Source organism: Harpia harpyja, chromosome 11, assembly GCF_026419915.1.
Source record: "Harpia harpyja isolate bHarHar1 chromosome 11, bHarHar1 primary haplotype, whole genome shotgun sequence".
Taxonomy (NCBI): domain Eukaryota; kingdom Metazoa; phylum Chordata; class Aves; order Accipitriformes; family Accipitridae; genus Harpia; species Harpia harpyja.
Genome location: NC_068950.1, coordinates 45275353 through 45294734, shown reverse-complemented (window position 1 = coordinate 45294734; position 19382 = coordinate 45275353). Strand labels below are relative to the sequence as shown.

Sequence of the window (19382 nt, the reverse complement as noted above, 5' to 3'; positions counted from 1 at the left end):
TGTGACCAATTCACAGCTCTTCACATGTTCAGTCTCACTCAAAGTTTTTTTTTTTTTTAAAGTCTTGACTTCACTTGACGAACTGCTTCATTTCTCAGGGAGGAGTAAGCTTTATATGTTCCTGTTATTTTTATGGAGTAACAAAAAAATCTGATTTTTTTTTTTCCCCCATGCAGATTATGGAGAAGTAGTCATGCAAATTGATTATACGTTTATTATCCACTTGAAATTTTAATGTTACTGGTTGAAAGTTAATGAATTTATGGATGGGTTTGATGTTACCATTGGGAAGAGAAAGTTGAAGGCAGAGGGTGTGTTTGCCGGCTGTGGGAAATTGTAGTCTGTCTGCCTGACTTGGGGTAGGATGTGAGCGATAGGCGAGAGAGAACCAGTTCTGTTTAATCCCACCCGAAATGCACTCGGCCGGTTTTGTTAAACATCGAGACGTGTGTGTAAGTGCTAAGAGTGCGCGTTTGCTTTCCCTGGGCTGTGACAGCAGGACTCCTGTGTGAAGTCCTACGCGTCTGGAAAAGCAGCCGTGGACGGTGCTGGTGAAGGACGGGTGTGCGATGGAGCTGACCCGCCTGTGCGGCGAACCTGGTGTCACCCTGCTCTTTCGTATATCTGACGCTTCTTTAGTGTGGCTGGTTCCCACAAAGGGTTACGGTCTCTTAAAGTGGCGTGCTGAGCGATGGATGAGATGGTGAAAGAAGCAGACAAGAGGCAGTCAGCATTTTACATGTACATAAACACCTTAAAGCAACATCTGGAAAACTGCTTGGGAAAAAATAAACAGATTTTTATTTATAAGTTCTGTGTTTTGGTTTTCATAGTGGTTTTATGATGCACATAAATTACTGTTTAAAAACAGAAAATGTAAAAGAAATTCCAGGGAGAAGGCAATTGTTCAGCCTTTCCTTTGATAATCTCTTTCCTGAGGAATTTGTTGTGTTTTATTTTCAGCTTACGGTGGCCCTTCGCTGGCAACTGGAAAAACTGACAATCACTTTTTACCTTTATTTGTACCTGTTTGTAGTTCTTGGCTTAAAATGTTTATTGCTATTTACAATGTTTACTATTTAAAAAGACAAAATATATTTACTAAAACAAATCTATATCCAGTGTAATACTGGAAAAGTCATGCTGTTACATGGCATTTACAGTTGGCTCGTAATTGCGAAGGTAAGTTTGTTGTTCTTTTAATATGCAAAATGAGATCTCAAAGGCCACCTAAGCCTCTAGGGTTTATGGGGCATTTGCAGAAGACACGATGCAGAAGATAAGTGGTGCTGGCCCTGTCTTTGCTTGGGACCCTGGGCGCTGCCGTACCCCTCCCCAGCCGAGCCCAGCGGGACCCCGCAGCCTCTCAGCCGGCACCAGTGTTGGGGCTTCATGTGCTTTTTTTCCGATTCTCAGGTTCTAAATACATCTTGTACGACGCTAATGCTTATAAGTAGTTATACTTTGTGTTGAGTAACTGAGTTGGAAAAACAGCTTTTTTCAATATGGGATTGATATCTCTCCATGTCTCAGTTGTGTTTTTTACAGCAGATACACAGAATATATATCAGAATCTGCTATGTGGGATAATTTTTACACTGCTGGAAGAAAACGTGATTGAATGTGAATCAAGCTGGAAAACACGCACCAGGCTGAGAGTAACATAGAGCGTGCTGAAGAAAAGCGGCGTTAAACAATTTGCGTATCGAGATGCAAATATCCATTTTACAATTCTTTTTTTTCAGTTGCCCCCACAATTCAGGAACTTAAATCCAGCGGTGTGATGCTTGGAGGGAACGGACTGATACGGTGCGAAGGTGCAGGAGTTCCTGCCCCGGTCTTTGAGTGGTACAAAGGAGAGAGGAAGTAAGTAGCCGGCCCTCGCCGACCCCCTCGTGCCGCTGGGGATGCTGCCCGCCCGCGGGGACCCGGGTGGAAGAGAGAGGAGACCACCGGGCTGGGTTTGTCCCCCGCGATGACAAGTCCGGCAGGCTGTCCTGAAATTAACGCCGAGCTTTAAAGAGCGGGCGCTCGGAGGCGTCGGCTACCGACGGCCGTGCCGCGCGGCTTTTGGGGAGCGTCTCGGTTTCCCTGCGGTTGTAGTTTCTGTGCTCAAAAGTGAGGCGTAAGCAGGCTGGCGGTGGCTGGGCTGTGATAGTGATAATTGCAATAATGAGCCTAACGTTTAAACATGCTTTAGTAATTACAGCCTTTTAACTGTAATAACCAGAAAGGCACTGAAAAAGTCTACTGAAAGGATTTCTTTTTTTTTTTAAATTCATCACCATAGGTTCCCCACTGAGGGTTTTGTGGGTGAGAAGGTTGTTTCACGAACAAGACTTTCAACCAAACCTTAATGTGTGTGAATTTTCACCCGGTTGTGCCATTAGTGGTCTAGGCCACGGGTTTATAGTCCACAGACTTTAGCAGAGCTGCTGCACGTCACAGCATCCGAGAGGGGCTCAGGGGAGCGTGCTCTGCTCGAACCCTAAAAACTGACTGTGTGCTTTGCTTTTGTTTACAGTCAGCTTCCCTTTCAGGTCCTTAGTGCTATGTAATGGTAACAGGCATCTCTGTAGGGTCATCTTTATTTTAAAAAGCAGCTCATTGAACAGGTAGATATTTTTCTTTTTGAATAGGAAATTTAGTTTTACAGCTCTTAGCTTACCTAAAAGCTTATTTCTGTTAGGTTTGCATATTGGCGCAAAAGCAAGCAGATATTGTCCCTTGCAAGCGACTGTCCGTACGCACCTTCTAGCTTCTGGAATTTCCTAGCTTCCAACCATTGGGTTTCTCAGCTTGAACATCCCATTAAACCTGGGAGTTGACATGAGAATATTAATGACTATTTTTCATAGAAAGCCATCTGTCAGCTCATTTCTCACTGGCCAGCTGCTCCCCCTCAGGAGCATTAGCTGCTCATCTTCCTTGGTGACTTTTCAGAGCAGTCATAACTATTGCACTTTGACCATATCCTGAAGCATCCTCTAAAACAATATAATTGATCTTTACTATATGTAATGGTAAATGTTTTTCTTCTGTCGGCAAAATTCATCTGCATCCTGTTTCCAGAGATGCATATTAAATTGTATACGTGTTGGGGGGAGTTGCAGCAGAAACATACTTTATGTAGAAAGTATTGTAGCGCAGGTTTTAGCACTCTGGATTCAATTAGCCGTTTCCAGCGTGATAATCACCTTTCTATTTATAACATTGACCAATTCCTTTCTTCATGAGCACATTCAGTGCCACAGCAGCAGCAGGAGAGACTAAGCAGAGCATTTCAGGACACCAAAGTTGTGCCTTCTGTTTCCTGTTTCAGTTGGTGTGTCAGCTGAGGCTTGCTATAATCAGCAAGAAATGTACTGTCCTGTCGTGTCTTACTGCTCAAGTATTACGTTAGATGTAATGGTCCGTCCTTTTTTGTTAAACTGTTGTTGGCAGATATGCCAGACATATATGACTACAAAGGTACTGGGGATCCCTGAACCTTCACCACTTGCAGGAAAGAGGAAAATACATACACATTGGTTTTTTTCTTCCAGTATATCCCCTTTACCTCTGGATGGTGGAAAGCCAGCACAGAATGAGCTTTGGGCAGCTCAGTCATTGTTTTAATGCAAAACTGAGAAGAGTCAGCTCTCATAGGTAGTTCAGAGTAGCATGTACATTATCCTGCAGATAATTTGCAGATACACTACAAGACTAAATTCATATACTGGGAGTGCCCACCCTGCTATATTTTCTGCTAATAGAATAGAGAGAATCCCATTTTCTTCAGCAAGTCTTGGATTGGGACTTTTTTGTTTTTTTTCATAGATCTGGATGAATTGTTGAATAAATGAACAGAGGGAGCTAGATCTGAAACCCTAAGTGTATGTTCAGTGTCTGAAACAAGCCTTTTGGGCCTGTAAACTGTATTGTTGTTACTTAGAATAATGTAAATCCAAACCCACAGTTTCCAGACTCCAGGGATCATCTCATCATAAAACAGCCATTAAAACTAAACATAAAAGCAGTCGCAGACTACATCCAGTTAAAACTACTGGTCTTCAAGGCAGAGAGCTTGCAGGACTAATTCTACCTAATCACCAAGCTCACAAGAGTCGCCGTTCGTTAACTTCCCGTAAGCGCTGGTGCACAAGCGTGCTTTGCAATATTCTCCCCTGGCCGAGCACAAGGCAAGGAGCCCGAAGCCCGAGAGCTGCTGCCGACGGGAGGCTGGGTGGCTTTCCAGGGCAGGGAGCGGGCAGGCTGAACGCCTCCTGTTGTAGTGGGGAAAGGCGAGAAGAGGTCTCACGGGCGGGTTTCAGATGATATAGCACTTTATCTGTCAAAAGCGGTGCCTTGAACTCCACGCGAGAGCTGTCCGGTGGTGCACGGACCCTGAGCTGAGGTTACCCTGAGACAGGGAGGGTGGGGTGAGCTGGGAAAGGACTGGAAATCTGGGGGAAAAGTTAGTAAAAGCATCTTCAAATTGTAAAAGTGTATGGCTTCTAAAACTGTAGACGGATTCCCTGCAGAGAGGAGAATGGCTTCACTGTGCCGAGTCCTGGTTTCTGAAATTCACAACTGTTCAAGTATGTTATGTTTCGGGGTTACGCAGAAATTAGATCTCAGACATTAAACAGCCACAGGGAAGAAGCCCAAAAGTCACCTATCTAAAAATATTAATTCCCTTATCCTTGACAAAGCAAAGAAGACTTACATTTTAAATAACAAAACTCATTATAATGGCTTAATATATTATAATAATGTGAAGGTATTCAAAAATGAAACCAAAGGTAGGTACCCCTCGGGGCTGGCACTGATGCATGATCTTCTTTGGATGCATAGGCATGTTCTCTGGAATAAAACGGAGATCACTCTTCCCTTTATAACCAGTGGTACAAAGCAGCGAGGTGAAGAAAAGTGTAGGGTGGCTGCACACAACTTAAAATGCTGTTCCAGCCCAAGAAGTAACTTGGTAAAACCCAGACGAGTAATGAACGCTGTGCTCAGTCAATAAGCCAGGCAGAGCAGCACACGGGAGTAATTAATTTAAAAGTAAAAGCATCTGGTTCTTACAACTGCAAATGGAAATCCTCAAAACTGCTGAGTTTATGCTAACTAATGCCAACTCCTCGGTCTGTTGATTACGTAGCTTATTGATATGCGTATCTGTCCGATTCCATTTACTCCACTTCCAGTTCTGGCCCCCCAGTGTCAGCCAGTTCCTAGCAGGGACATGGAGGGAAGGTGATGCCGTGCAAGCTGCGCTGGTGGGAGCGGAGGGAGAGGAGGGAGGGCGAGAGGAAGAAGGGAAGGGGTCTGCGCTGGCACCCACAGCGCTCGTCCTTTTGGCAGCCTGGGGAAGGCAGCAGGTCACACGCATCAAGCAGACACAGTTAATTTTTTGATACAAACATCACCTCTGATGGGGCACAGGGACGGCAGAAATCCCAATGCCCCATTGTTGTCTGGGGGAAGAAAAAAAAGAAAGAGTTAAAACCTTACAGCTGTAACATAGAAATGCTGTACTTCAAGCTGTAGTTACGGGCCAAAAGGATGGAGGTGGCTCGGAAACGGCTGGTAGAAATAAGCTGTGGGTGGAAGCGGAGCCATCGCTCCGGTACGCCGAGGTCCCCGGGACAGGGGCAGGAGAGGGGACGGGGGGGGTTCAAATCCCGAAAGGCATCGGGAAGGGAGGGTGGCCGTGGCTGCAGGCTGTGGCCTCTCCGCTGGGAAGGGGCATCCCGAGGGAAGCGTCTGCCCTGGGGCTGGAGCGAGGACCTGGGGCGTGCTGCCGACGGCTGCCTGCTCTGCCCGCCGAGCATCACCTCCACGGCACCCGCTGCTGCCGCGCCGGTAACGCCGTCGCCGGCTTCGTGTGCTGGCAGGGGAGAGTCGTAGCAGGGTGTGTGTTTTGGAGCGGAGGAGGCTCTCGGGTTTTTCCGTGGGAGAGGCAGAAAGAGGAGGGACAGGCATGGGCAGTTTTAGGAGAACATCCGCCTGCAGAAGCACGTGCGTAGGTTGAAAGGACAAGCTTCTGACTTTCACGAGTCTGGAGAAAAGATGAATCTTCTGACTGGAGTGTTCACCCCAAACCAGGCGTTTCAATCCCATTTTTTTGTTTCTTGCGAAACCGCGTGTGTCCATGGGGTGTGCTATGTCCTCTCCTGGACGATGGGCTGCGCAGAGCAGACCGGAGTCCTTCACAGCAACACAGACTGCACAGGGAAGAGAATCCCCCTGACTGTGCACCAGCATGTAGTGATTAAATGGGAACAGAGGCACTCCTGTACCCATGAGAAGTATTCAGTCCACAATATGCAGAAGTGGAATTAATGATAGACTTGAAATGTTTTTAGACGGAATGCTAAGAGATTGTTTAGACAGAATGCTAAAAGATTGCATTCATTCCCAGGATATATGATTATATCTTTCAATATATCAAACAAAAATTGTATACTTAATCTGGAACTGTGCTCCTTATGTGAAATATAAGGAATTATGACTAATCAACTGTAGCTAGTATTTTAATAATGTGGTTACCCTTCTCGTCTCCTTGTTTGACCAGACATGGTTTACCTACAACAGCAACATTTAAATCGGTCATCTTTCTTTGCCCCAGTGCAGCAGGGGTGCTTCTGACATGGCTTTGTAAGCAACATCAGACGACCTGCAGAGTTCCTATGAAATTTGGGGTGGGAAGCTCAAAGCCAGGGAAACAGAGCTGGGGGAAAAGAGCCCTGATTTGGCTTTTTCCTACGCTTCATTACCTGGTTTCTGTTCAGGTTGCTGTCTCAGGATGCGGTGCTGCTGTAGCACACCTTTGCTAATTGCCAGTCTAATTTGTAACTGTAGAGGCCTGTAAAATAAACTGTGGTCACAACCCTGCGTAGTTGCATTTCTGGCTGCCTAATCCTCACCTGCCATCAGCTGGAGGTGTGTGAGGACACAAGCAATCTCCAGAGTCTGAAAAAACACTCTGAAAGACTTACCATGATATTTTTCTGCCCCAAATAGGGCATTTGCATTTTTAGTGGGGTTTGCCCAATTTAAAATCTAAGCTCTCCATCTGAGAGTTTATATCCTGTCCTGTGGCCAGGCAGGCGGGGCCACAGGTGTCAGTCTTTATTTTCTTTCGACTGTAGGACACAGAGGCAGAAACTGTCCCCTCAACACCCCACAACTCCAGTGTTGCCCATGGCCTCTCTGATCTGGTGCTATGCTAATTTTGCTCGACAGACTACATCGGCAGCTTGCAAACAGCTTTCTGTGCTACCAGTTATGCCTGCAAAGAAAGAAAAAAAAAAAATTTTTTGCTTATGGTATATGAGTTACAGAAATTTTCTTTTTGCTTTCTAGACTGATCAATGGTCAACAAGGAATTACTATTAAAAATTATAGTACAAGATCACTTCTTACTGTTACCAATGTGACAGAAGAGCATTTTGGCAACTATACATGTGTCGCTGCCAACAAGCTAGGGACGACCAATGCCAGCCTGCCTCTCAACCGTAAGTAACGTGGACATGTGGCAAATGTTCATGGTTGTTTGTTTCCACATACATGGATTCAAAAGCCAAAAAATAGTAGTGTGCTTTTTTCCCCTGGTTCTTTCGCAAGTCATATAAATACCATTGTGTTCCTCAGTACTGGGAAATAATACACCTGGTTATTTATTCTGTACTGCAAATGGGTTTCTGTTCTGAAAGTGAAGGCACATTTTGGGGATATCAATGAGTTATGAATCTACAAAAACCCCACAACTAAACCCAACCTGCCATCGTGGTATAGAGGCAGAATTAGCGTGACAGAATCTTCCTGCTCAGAATAGCAATAACAGATCCCTAAGGTACCACTGTAAACAAAAACTTTTCCAGCAAGTTTCAAGGAGTATACAAGCTGAATAACTGGGGTGTGCCAGAGCCCTGCTCACAGGTCAGTTTGTCGGTCGTTGGCCTCTGGTACGGTGATGTCGTGGAGGACTTGAAGTTAAATCTTTTGGAAAAGACAATAAGCATTGTAATAGGTAAAGCAAAGCATTGAGATTTTTAGCATGAAGGTTACCTAAAATGGGTCTCAAATGTCATGCTCAAAAGATATTTTTATCTGTGAATTTGTAGTATTTCACATTTGTTGAATATCTAGCCATCTGTTAGTGGCATCCGAAGATGTTCATAGTTGAACTTTGGTGCTAATCTGTTGCAATAGTGATAAAACTGAAAGACAAAACTTAGAATATATCCTACACACTTTTCTCTACATAAAGATATTCCTTATTGAGTGGAAATGTGGATTTTCAGTTGCTTAAATCCTAGGGTTATTGCCTTCTAGCCGTGAAACTTCCTTCTGAATATACTTTCTATATGACATGTATTGTCAGGGTATTCTAAATTACTGCAGAAGAGACATAATAAGCAGAAAACAGCATGAAGCCTTTGCTGCCATTTTATTTAATACTTGAGAAATCATTAACAAAGTGGAAACAATGTTATGCTTATTTTAAACAGCAAATGCAAGAAGTGAAAACAAAGGAATATTATGCCAGAAGCAGATAGTATTTGGTGTATTTGCAATTCAGAGAAGGTAAAATGAAGGTTTGGTTTAATTTTGAACAGAGCAGAGCTGAATCTGTCTCTTAGCTGCTGCCAGGATTTTATCAGTTTTGTATTGTTGAGATACCATGTAGCCACCCTGAAAAAGCACTTTGAGATGCAGAGGTTGAAAATGTCATATAAGTACCAAGTACATTGTTACAAATTATAAAAATAGGTGTTCTCCATAAGTAAAGAGATGGGATGTGTGAAGAAGAACAGTGTAAGAGAAAATACTGAAAACTGGGTCTGATCCTGACCTCACAGAATGGAATATGGGGGTGATGTTAGCTCAGAGGTTTGACTTCAAGATGAAATGTCTTATTTTATACTATGATTTTTTTGATCGAATCGAAACAAGGAGAGGTTTCCAAAAGGTGGTGATCTAGATTTCAGTTGGGAATGAAGATCATTTGGTGGAGTATTTTCCTTGCTCATAGTCTGCATTAATGTTATCTAGAAAGAGTATCACTTTAAAAAAAAAATAAAATAAAACCAGACCATCACAGGCTAGCAACTTAAGTACGGACTCCTTAATCCTTCAGAGAGAATTTTCTCTTGTGAAACACTACTTACATTTTATTTTGTTGGCAATGATAGCTGAACATATGCGCTGGTTCAGGTATGTGTGGGGGAAGTGTTAGCAGTTAATGGCTGGCTGCAACATTTGATAGCCAAATACAGGGTTAAGTATAATTTGATCATCATGTTACTTGACAAATGTTAAAAATTAGATGTCGATGTCTTATTTCAGTGTGTATTTTAAACTGTTAATTGCATTGGTGCAACACAGTCCGAGATGCAGAGAGGTCGGAAGAGCATCATTAGCACAGCTGCCAGTAACGGCCGCGATTCAGGAGCCCTGCCACGTGCCCCGCTGCATTCCCGTGCACTATCACAACGGGTGCACAGAGACACAGGGTTTTTTATCAAAATGCTGTCACAACGCGCAGCTACAGCGTGGATGCCTGCACACCTCCGCTGTTAGGTATTGGCACCTTGCCCAATATTGCTAAGTAATTGCTAATTGGCTGTTTCTGTCTGCTGTTGGGTTTTTTTAAGAAAAATGTGTATAGTAGAGTTAGAAAAACTGTATTTTCTTTATTTGCACATCCCCGTATAATATATAAATGACATCGTAGCTGTGCACAGCTGGGAGTCTTTCTCAGGGACAGAGCTAAGAATATTCTCCATTATTGGTGTCTGCATCCTTGTACACATATAAAACTCAAGGGTACCAGAAAAAGGATTATTTCTTCTACTACAGAGAGGGCCCTGGCTTTCTGTGATCCATAAAGGCAACCTTGAGCTAATAGGAAGTCATGAAGCGGGTAAAGGGATGTCAGGACAAGGTAAAAGCTGACTTTGTGTGGCTGCGACATGGACTGAGCAAGGGAGAGGGTAGATGAATGGACCTGTACCTGACGGTGCCCGCGGGGTGGATGGGGTAGGAGGAGAACTTGTCTGGGGTATGGCTGATCACCCATGGCCGGAGGACAACCCTACTGCTGCTGTGAGCTGGGGACGCCCAGCAGAAGGTCACCCAGAGCCGCTTCTGTCCTGGGGACAGACAGCCAGATCAGTTTGCAGAAGAACCTCACGTCTGGGGAGTTACGAACATCCCAGATCCCGCAAACGTAAGGAAATTTATCATACCCCTAACGGAAGACTTGTTGGCCATGTCTAAGATCTAGCTATTAATAATAAATTCAGCAGCTGTAAAATAGAAAGACTGAGCCTTGCGGGAAAAATACAGAGAAGCAGTGGTTCCAATAAATTAATAATGAATGGCAATTTACTAATTATTCATGGCTAAGTCCTCTGTATCATCCAAATGTGTTGTGTTTTGTGGGTAAGCGTATGAAGTACGTGATCCTCCCAGAGCACCCGTGTGAGGAGTGCTTGTTGGACAGTCCCATCCTGCCATCTACGGGCCTAATTGATCAGATGTTTAGCACTGCCTACGCTGGCTTTTCCCAGAATTTCTGGTACTTAAGAAGAAGAAGAATGTAGTCCTTCCCTGTAAATAAAGCATGGATTTGCTGATTCATTAAACCCAGGAGATGAGGTGTTACGGTGTGTACCCAGGGTAAGAGGTTCCATCTTCAGGGGCGAGGAGCCAACGGGGAATGGAATTGCCCTTTTTTAATTAAGCAGATTTTGCTCTTAAATTAGCACAACCTTAATTCAAGACAAAAGGCATTTTCCTACAAACAAATTTGCAAGGCCATTGCAAGGGGAGGGAGTTATCATTAACCATTAGCACCGAGGTAGGTTTATTCAACCGTTTTTCTCAAGCAGCCAAAACTGAGATGGTCTCTATTGCTGCTAAAGCGGCAACGTCCTTACCGAGATGTCTCCTGACCTTGTGCTTTCCCGGCCAGAAGCCACGGTTGGTAGTGGATTTCTTGCTTCCTCTGACCAAAGCTGGGTCGTGGCAGAAGGTTTTTCCTACCTTTCATCTGTGAGGATAAAGGAGGAGCCGTTGGTCAGCCCCTGCTCCCGCAGCGGGACGTGGGGTGAGGTGGTCCCACCACAAACCCTTGATGAGCTGCTGGAGATCCTGGGCCGGGCACTGGGCTCTTAGCTCCGCTCCGTGGCACTGAAGGTCCAGGCTGTGTAAGTCGGGTTGTAGGGTGCATCATTTTAGCATCCTGGCTCGGTCAGGGGTGCAATGCCAACCCCACACCTCTGCAAGCCCAGCAGGCACAACTGTCCTCATCTCCTCTGCCTGAGCACTCGTTGAATTAGGGCAGGAAACTGAGCAGCGGTTGAAATCCTGCGTTTTTAATCTGCATGTAGATTTAATCTATACATCTATAGAAACGATAAATCTAGTTAAGAGACTGTTCATAAAGGCATTAAATTCACCACTACGTGTGTGATCTCTGTGTGTCCCCTGAAGATACGTCATCCACAAAAGTCTGGATTCATGTCAGCCATCACCTCGCAGAAGACGGAAATAATCATTACTTCTCTAGTAGGTATGTGTGTGTTTATTCTTAAGTAAAGGTATTATTTTTATTTTCTAAAGAGCACCTCCTATACATTCCCTAGTATTTTTAGGAATGCTATAAATAACTTGTCAGGCAAGTGGTACCTTTCTTAAGAAAACTTGCAATACAGAGGAAACATCCATGTCCATTACTAACAGCTGCCAAAGAGATTACTTCCTTTAAATGGCTGGTTATATGATCCACAGGTGTTACTGATGTTCAGGTTTATACAGAAATCTTAGATATATTGTCAGTAATTATTCAAAAACACAATTGTGAAGAGCTGCAGAAAAGGTCAGTAGTGACATTTGGAAGGAGAAGGAGCATAGCAAGGTGTGTGAGAGATGTGGTAGTATTTTCTGTGCTAAATTAATTGCTGCAGCTAAACAGAACTACTTTATTGCATAAGCATCCAACTGTGAACTTATGGTTAGTGCAACATGCTTGTAATCTTGTCTCAGACATTTCTACGTTCCAGGAAGTGCCAGACCGTGCCCTCAATTTATATGTGTTGATTGCATTGTGTCCTGGTTCCTACATAGAGATTCCTAATTAAACTGCTGTATTAATATTTTTAATACATTGGGTTTCACGTCTGAAATGCAAAAAAAAATCAATATTCTTCCAGAAATTTAAATTAACTTATTGTAAATTGCACATAACATGTAATAATATGCATGTTCCTCAGTGGCACTATGTGTAGTTAGCGTGGCGTTGGCTACATCTGCTGGAACGTCAAAGACACAGAGGTATTGCGGGTATCTGCAGAGTGGTATAATGGCCTTGCCATAACACATCTTTGAAATAAGGGGACAGGCAACCACTTCCCGTGGTAATTTCCTAGCAGTGCCAAGTCATGAAAATCAGAGAAAAACTAGGCTTAAGGGGACTTTGGAGATCACCTCAGTCATCTGACCGAGGGCACGCTCGTGATGCTGGTCGTCATTCCTGGCAGTTGTTGGACTGGCTCCCCTTGATCCCTAGTGACCCTCCACCATTGCCGTCGTTTTATAGACATGCTTCTTTCCTACATTAGTAGCTTTTCCTTTGTATTTAAACCAAACATTTTCTTACTGCAGCTGAAGCCTGTTTCCCCCCCGTCACAGTCACCAGGGGAAGAAGAGAGAGCAGGGTTTCTCAGGAGTAAGAAGAAATGCAATCTGGGCAGAGGGAGGGAAGAGCAGTGCCATGGCACAATAATTGGCTCCAGGTCCATAAAAGCTGTTCCTGAAATGAGCAAGGGAATGACCCAAAATTAGTAACTTCATGTACCAATGCACATATGTGTTTGCACTACCATCGTCAATAATAGTGGGGCCAAGCAGGCTTGCTGCTGGGACAGGTACCCTTCCCTTGCCGTTTTGCAACAGTGGTTTAATGTCTGATGCCGAGGCTGCAGTCATGTTCCTGAAGTGACTCTTCTTAAACCTTAAAGGTTTCTGCATGCACTTATGCCTGCTTTAGCAAGCTTGCTTCCTTTCCTTCTTTCCTCTCCCCTTCCTTCTTTCCTCTCCCCTTCCTTCTTTCCTCTCCCCTTCCTTCTTTCCTCTCCCCTTCCTTCTTTCCTCTCCCCTTCCTTCTTTCCTCTCCCCTTCCTTCTTTCCTCTCCCCTTCCTTCTTTCCTCTCCCCTTCCTTCTTTCCTCTCCCCTTCCTTCTTTCCTCTCCCCTACACGTCTGGGAGCTGGGATGTGAAGTTGTTAAGCTCAGCCGCTCTGGAGCTGTGTTTCGAGCAAAGGCGCTGTGCAGCGCACGTGTGCTGCAGGGACTCGGTGGCAGCGGCTGCACTGCTCGTGTTACCAGTGCCGCGGGTCCGGTGTGCCTGTCAGGCGCTTGGTGTGCCGTGCTCCCCTCGTGCGCGGTGCATGGCCCCGGCTGCAGCCCAAGACCCCCTTCAGGATGAGCGTTTGTTATTCTGCCTGGAATAAAGTTCTCCTGATGCAGACAAGGTCTGGGCTGCATCGCTGGCCGTGCTCCCCTCTCCCTGGGACTGAGCTCCAGCCCTCCTGTGGGAGTTCTCCCACATTACCCTGGTGCGAGGCTGGTGCTGCCAGAGGCGGTCCTTATTATCAGTAATTTACAGAGCTTTTAGTTATCCTGCAAGGACTGCTTGGGTCATCTTCTGTTCAGATAGTTTGGTGTCATCGTTAAACTCGGCAGTTTTGTTTTATTGACTGAGAAATCGTATTTTAGTGTATTTGCATATGTGACAGATTTCTGTTAAGTTTTAGCTCGATAGCTTTGCCTGGCCTACCGAATTTGACATTTCTAGAAAGCAATACGCTATCCAGGGAAATTCCCTTTGTGTCCACAGTTTCAGCTGTTGTCCAGTTACCTAAGAAAGATTTTACTGTTTTGTCTCTCAAATACCAGCTTGCAAAGCAAATCAAACTTAAATTTGCATAGTTTCAGCCAGGCAGGCTGGTCTGCACCAAAAAAAAAAAAGTATATAGATATATCTATATACATTAAAAAATTTAAATGAAAATTCCTGTACACATTAGGAGCCTATTCGAAGACTGCTGCAGTCAGTCAAAAGACATTTATTGATTTAATAAGGTTTGGATCAAGCCCAAAGTCTCCTGTAGACATCAGTGTACAGAGAACTGGTGCCATGAACCTAATTTTTCATGGGGGGCATCCCTTCCAGTCCTGGCCCCGGGGGTGCAGTCATTGCCCTGACCTGCTCCTGCTGAGCATGCAGGGAAGGTCTCTCCCTCCATGTCTCAGAAGGGGTGATGGACAGGGAGCAGATTTAAAATCCATTCTGGGAACTTCCAAATCATTTGTAAAGCGATTGTCACACGTCTGAGCCATCATGCTTTCTTATGGTTTCTGACCGGCTGCGAGGGACCCAGGTCTGCACCTATAGGGTTTCATGGTATATACCCTTTATAAAGGCAAAGACAATCTTTGCTTGATGCATTGTCCCATCTGGAAGCTCAGAAGGTCTGTGGTATACCTCTTCTGTTACGGACTGAAGGTGATTTTGCTTCCCCCCCCCCCCAGCCACATGTGTGCTCTGTTTTCACTGATGGGGTTTCTGGCCTAAGTCCTTGGTTTTGCTTACCACATCCAAGTTGGCCTAATAGGACCGGCTGCTACGGGAGTGGTGATCCATCACGGAAAGGACCTGTCCTGGAGATGGAGACTGGGACAGACACCCAGCTCCTGATCGGTGTGCTGAAATTCAGGGAATTAGAGAAGCAGGATTATAAATCTGGGAGTCGGTTCCTCAGGGACCTTTCTTAAAGATCAAGGTATATTCATCCAGGGCATTTTAATTGAGTGATCATGTTCCCAAGGGAAAACAGCTCTCTGAAAACTTTAAACCATCCCCAATGGCATTCATAGGCAAGGTAAAAACCTTTCTTCTCTCCCTGTTCTCGCACAGGGTGAAATGCAGGTGTACAATGAGGCTGAACAGCACACAACACGGCTGAACAGCACACGACTAAAACAGAGAGTTTTCTTTGCATCACAAGTGCACCTGGGGGACTAATTTCATGAGATATTGCTGAGACAAGGAGCCCGGCAGAGTTAAAAACTCAGCACCTTAAAGTCATACATTCATACAGAGTGAGATAAATGGCCAAATCCTCCATTTATGTAAGTTGTAATAATTCTGTTAGATGCTGGGTTTGAGATCCTTCCATATGGATGCCAACCGCTGCTCCAGGTAGCAATTACTGAGAGTTAAGGAGAAATTTTCTCTAAATCCCTTTTCCAGCTTGAGCTTTATTATGAATTATATGACAATAAGTGACTGAGATGGGACGAGGTAGAAATAACCTGTCTGAGCAAGGCCAGTAACATGTGTTTCTCCTTGACATTTAGAAGAAACTTTAAAGGCCTGAGAGCGTATCTGTGTTTGAGGGCAAAAAAAAAAACCCCAAACAAAAACCCCAGTGATCTTTGCTATGGATCCTTACCGAAGTTGCCTTTATGTTCTGTTTCGTTACATGTTTATATTCTCAAATTGTGCAATTATAACCATAGCTAACAATGTTTAGACACATATTCTTACTGAACTGGATAAGTCAGAGAGGTTGAAGCATGTCTAGAAGCATGTCTAAATGTTCATCTTAATCATCATAATTAACTGATACCTAAAACATTCAAGGTCATCTGTGGAACTTATTTATAGTGTGCCGCTGAAGGCAGCGGCTGCCCCTGCCCTGACCAGCATGAGGAGCACTGGTGGTCAGAGCTTTTCTTGAAATTGTGTTTCTTTTCAAGGGGTAGAATACCTTGAAGTAAATTTAACTTTTTAGAAAAACTGAAAATCCAAAAATACCATGCGTAACAAATGGGATGAAAACTAGAAGTGCTATAATGTGATGATATAAATATATTTTACAACTCCATCTGGAATGCAGACTTCAGCCTTGGCCTCAAAAATTTTGCAGAATGAAGGGGGAGGTTCATAAGGGGGTGATAGGAAACAAAAAATGAAAAAATTCCCATGTCAAGAGATTAAAGATGATTACTGTCTCTCTTCTAAAGGAAAAGGGGCTTATTGAAATATTGGCTAGTCTAGAGAAGGTGTATTAGGAAGTTTTCTCATAAAACAAGCCCAAGAGAGCTTTCACTTACACTAATCAGTGGCAAATTTTAAACTTAATGCAAAGCACTTCTTCATTAAAATATTATTAAGTGTAGAACTTATTTTCATAACAAGTTGTTGAGACCAAAGCTCATGGAGCTTTAAAAAGGAATTAGCTATTGATCGAGGATATCAAGAATTTTCATGAAGATCATAGAATAGATTATACACCCAAGACTTCAGTCCAACAGGTTGGAAAATGCCGTAACTGACATAATTTACCAAATAAATTCTAGGTTATTTAACAGAAGCAGTTGCTTGAAACCAAACAATATTTATCCGAAAAGCGTGTGTGCTTCTATTGTGTCAAGTGTCCTCTAGTTTAGAGATTATATAAAAAAATAGAGATAGAGATGGTCTCCACAGCTTCTATTTACATTTTCCTGAGAGCTGCTACATGTTCTTAAGGATCTGAACAGTTTGTGAACTGAAGAAAATTGGAAAGAAAAAAAGATTTCTTTTTTTGGCTGCAAGAAAGCTAAAAATAGATTCAGAGATTTAAAAATGAGAGCTTTTTCAGCGAGCCCACACTATAAACACTAATTAACCTCTGTACTGAATCACATAATTAACAAAATGCTGAGGCATTTCAATAAGCATCTAAAATAGAGAACTCAATGTTATCTTTAATTCCACCTACAGGTTTATATGTTGAGATTTTGACTGGATTTTAAATAATAAATTGAGTATAAAAGCTTACTCTTCCCAGGGCTTTTCCAAACCTCAGGCGAAAAACATTAGCATCGGATGCTTAGATATTGCTTGCAGTATTAGAAATACTTAGTGAAAAAGACCTATGATTAATTTTTCAGAAATGTACTTTTTTTCCAAACATATTATCACAAGTAACAAAGCTGGTATCTTGACTTTAAAATGTTCTGCTATGAAGCATCTCTAACTGTAATCTAAGTTTTACTGTGCGGTGAGGTGCTATTGCTGTTATAGACCTTTTCTTATAAATTGGTCTGTAAAAAGATATTCAGTTTTTTAAACTAGGCAATATTTAGATTTACTAACTTTATTCAAAGATAAAACACAAACCTGAGAACTTGGTAATTTCAATTCTGTTAATTTACTCAGTTAAAATGCTATTCTGAGAAAAAAGAATAAAATGTTTATAAATTACTGGGGATGTCAGGAAGAAAGCAACAAATCTCATGAAGTAACCACAAAGCAAACTAGGACCCATCACAATATAGCAGTCACGTACAGCTGTTTTTATTTAGCCAATAAAATGTACATCAGGTACCGGTCCCTTTTCTTTGCTAATGCTATTGCTGAGCTTTCCAGAGTGCTGCAAGTAGATGAGAAGATGTCTGTCAGACTGGAGAAACTAACTTTGGAGTCAGGATGTTTTATCTAAATCAATAGAGATGTTAATGTTTTTCAAACTATGATTTTTGCAGCTAAAGGTAGTTCTGTGCATTTCTTCTTCTTCAACGAGGTAATTCACCATTCTTCTTAATCTAGAGCTGAGTTTAAAAAATAGATTCCTGCTAATATCAGAGCAGTATATTGTATAAAGTATGGCTGGTTTAAAAAAGTACTTTTAAATTAATGACTAAGTGGTTGATATTTTGAAGCAAAATAGCACTTTTTGCAAGATAACACAATGCTTTCCCTGAACGCAGATTTCTAAATTAGGATGCAATGTGAAAAAAGGATTAAAGTTTCCCTGCACTGCTTGTCATCATCCTGTCTGAATTTCAGTGTGTCACCCATCAGACACATGGTTTCCTACTACAGAATTTTGCAGCCGGTCCATTTTTGTTTGCAAACAAAAGGCTTACTCTTGACCTTTCAGCATTTACTCCCAACCAGCAGCTGCTGAAACTGCTCCTGGGCTCTGTAAATATTGTTCCACAGTTCAGTGTGCAACCTGAGCAGATAGATCATCATGTCCACAACATGCAAGTGTCAATGCAAGTGAGAAAGGTAGTTCAGCTCTTTACGGTCCTTGTTAATAGTTGTTATATAAAATACCCTGCAAAATTTGCGTTACTTTAAATGAAATTCCTAGTCCAGGGACTGGAACCATCATTCCTCCATTTATAAAAAGTTTTTCCCAGAGTGCCTGGGACTTTTCTTGAACATAAAAATACTTTCCCATGTTTTCTCCTAGCATGTCCGTAGTTACTGACACTGTCATTTCGGAAGGAGGGGAGCGAGGAGGAGCGCGGCGTGTCTGACCCCGTCTCCTCGGTCTGACGCCAGCCAGAGCTGCGGCCGCCCCGGCACAGCAGAACGGGAAGGAGCTCTGGTTGGAGCTCATTACAGAGCTCTTAACGACTCCTGATTCTTTCTGGGTTTGCCCAGGGTTTTTTGGAACTGGTGCCTGGCTGTGGGAGGACAGAGTGAAAGGAAATTGCCCTTGAATAAACAGTTGCGCAGTACCAGTCGAGCAAAGCAAAGGCTGGGAGAGAGTTGTTTCTACACATAAATCAATGCAATAAAGCGCTGCTTGGGAGAATAACGGCTTAGGCTAAGGGATGAAGCTGGCCCAAAAATGAACGGGTGTGAATTCGTCATGCATAAATCCAGGCTGAGAGGAGGATTTCTAACCCTTAGAACAGGTGGGTTCTGCAGCAGTCTTCAATACAGAGCGGTGGGGCAAGCAACCGAAATTTTCTGCAATGAATCTTAGTGAGTTTATCAAAGGGATTTGTCCTCAGCATTAAAGATATGAACCGAAAGCCTCAGGTCGCCATACAAAAAAAAGTCAAAAAAGATGATGTGGCTCTTCGTGTAAAATTCCCTTTCCGCTGTTCCAATGAACTCTGTACTGCAAAGCTAAACAAAACCCAATTTCACCCAGGGATTTAGTGCTGGTTTGAGTTTATTATCCTGTTTAACAAGTAGGGTATGTGGTTGGCATTAATGAAAACAATTGGCCTGGGTCTAACCCTACCTAATGTCCCCTTTCTAGCTACTCATGCTTCTAGATTTCTACAAGGTGATTTTTATTGTTTTGCATTCAAGAAAAGAAGTCCTGTTTGTCTTTTTTTTTGCATGTGAAGATTTATTTCATTCTCCACACATTAGAAGTAGCCAGTTTGTTGTGCATGTTATTAAAGCAGTGAAAGGATGATGTCGAGAGGGTCAGGGCAGGCATCCTCGGTGCTGAGGCGGGACTGCAGGAGGAGCTGGGGCCAGTCCAGGGTTATCTCTGCCAGGTTTAGGTGAATTTGGTATCCAGAAGG

General features: G+C 43.3%; 1 protein-coding gene across 1 annotated transcript in view; it reads left to right on the top strand.

Moving 5' to 3' along the window:
• NEGR1 (neuronal growth regulator 1) overlaps positions 1-19382 on the top strand; it is a 296169-nt gene that overhangs the window by 229307 nt on the left and 47480 nt on the right. The window contains exons 5-6 of the mRNA XM_052801771.1: positions 1746-1866; positions 7351-7502. Of these exons, the coding sequence (XP_052657731.1) occupies positions 1746-1866; positions 7351-7502 (273 nt within the window). The remainder of the gene's footprint in view (positions 1-1745; positions 1867-7350; positions 7503-19382) is intronic.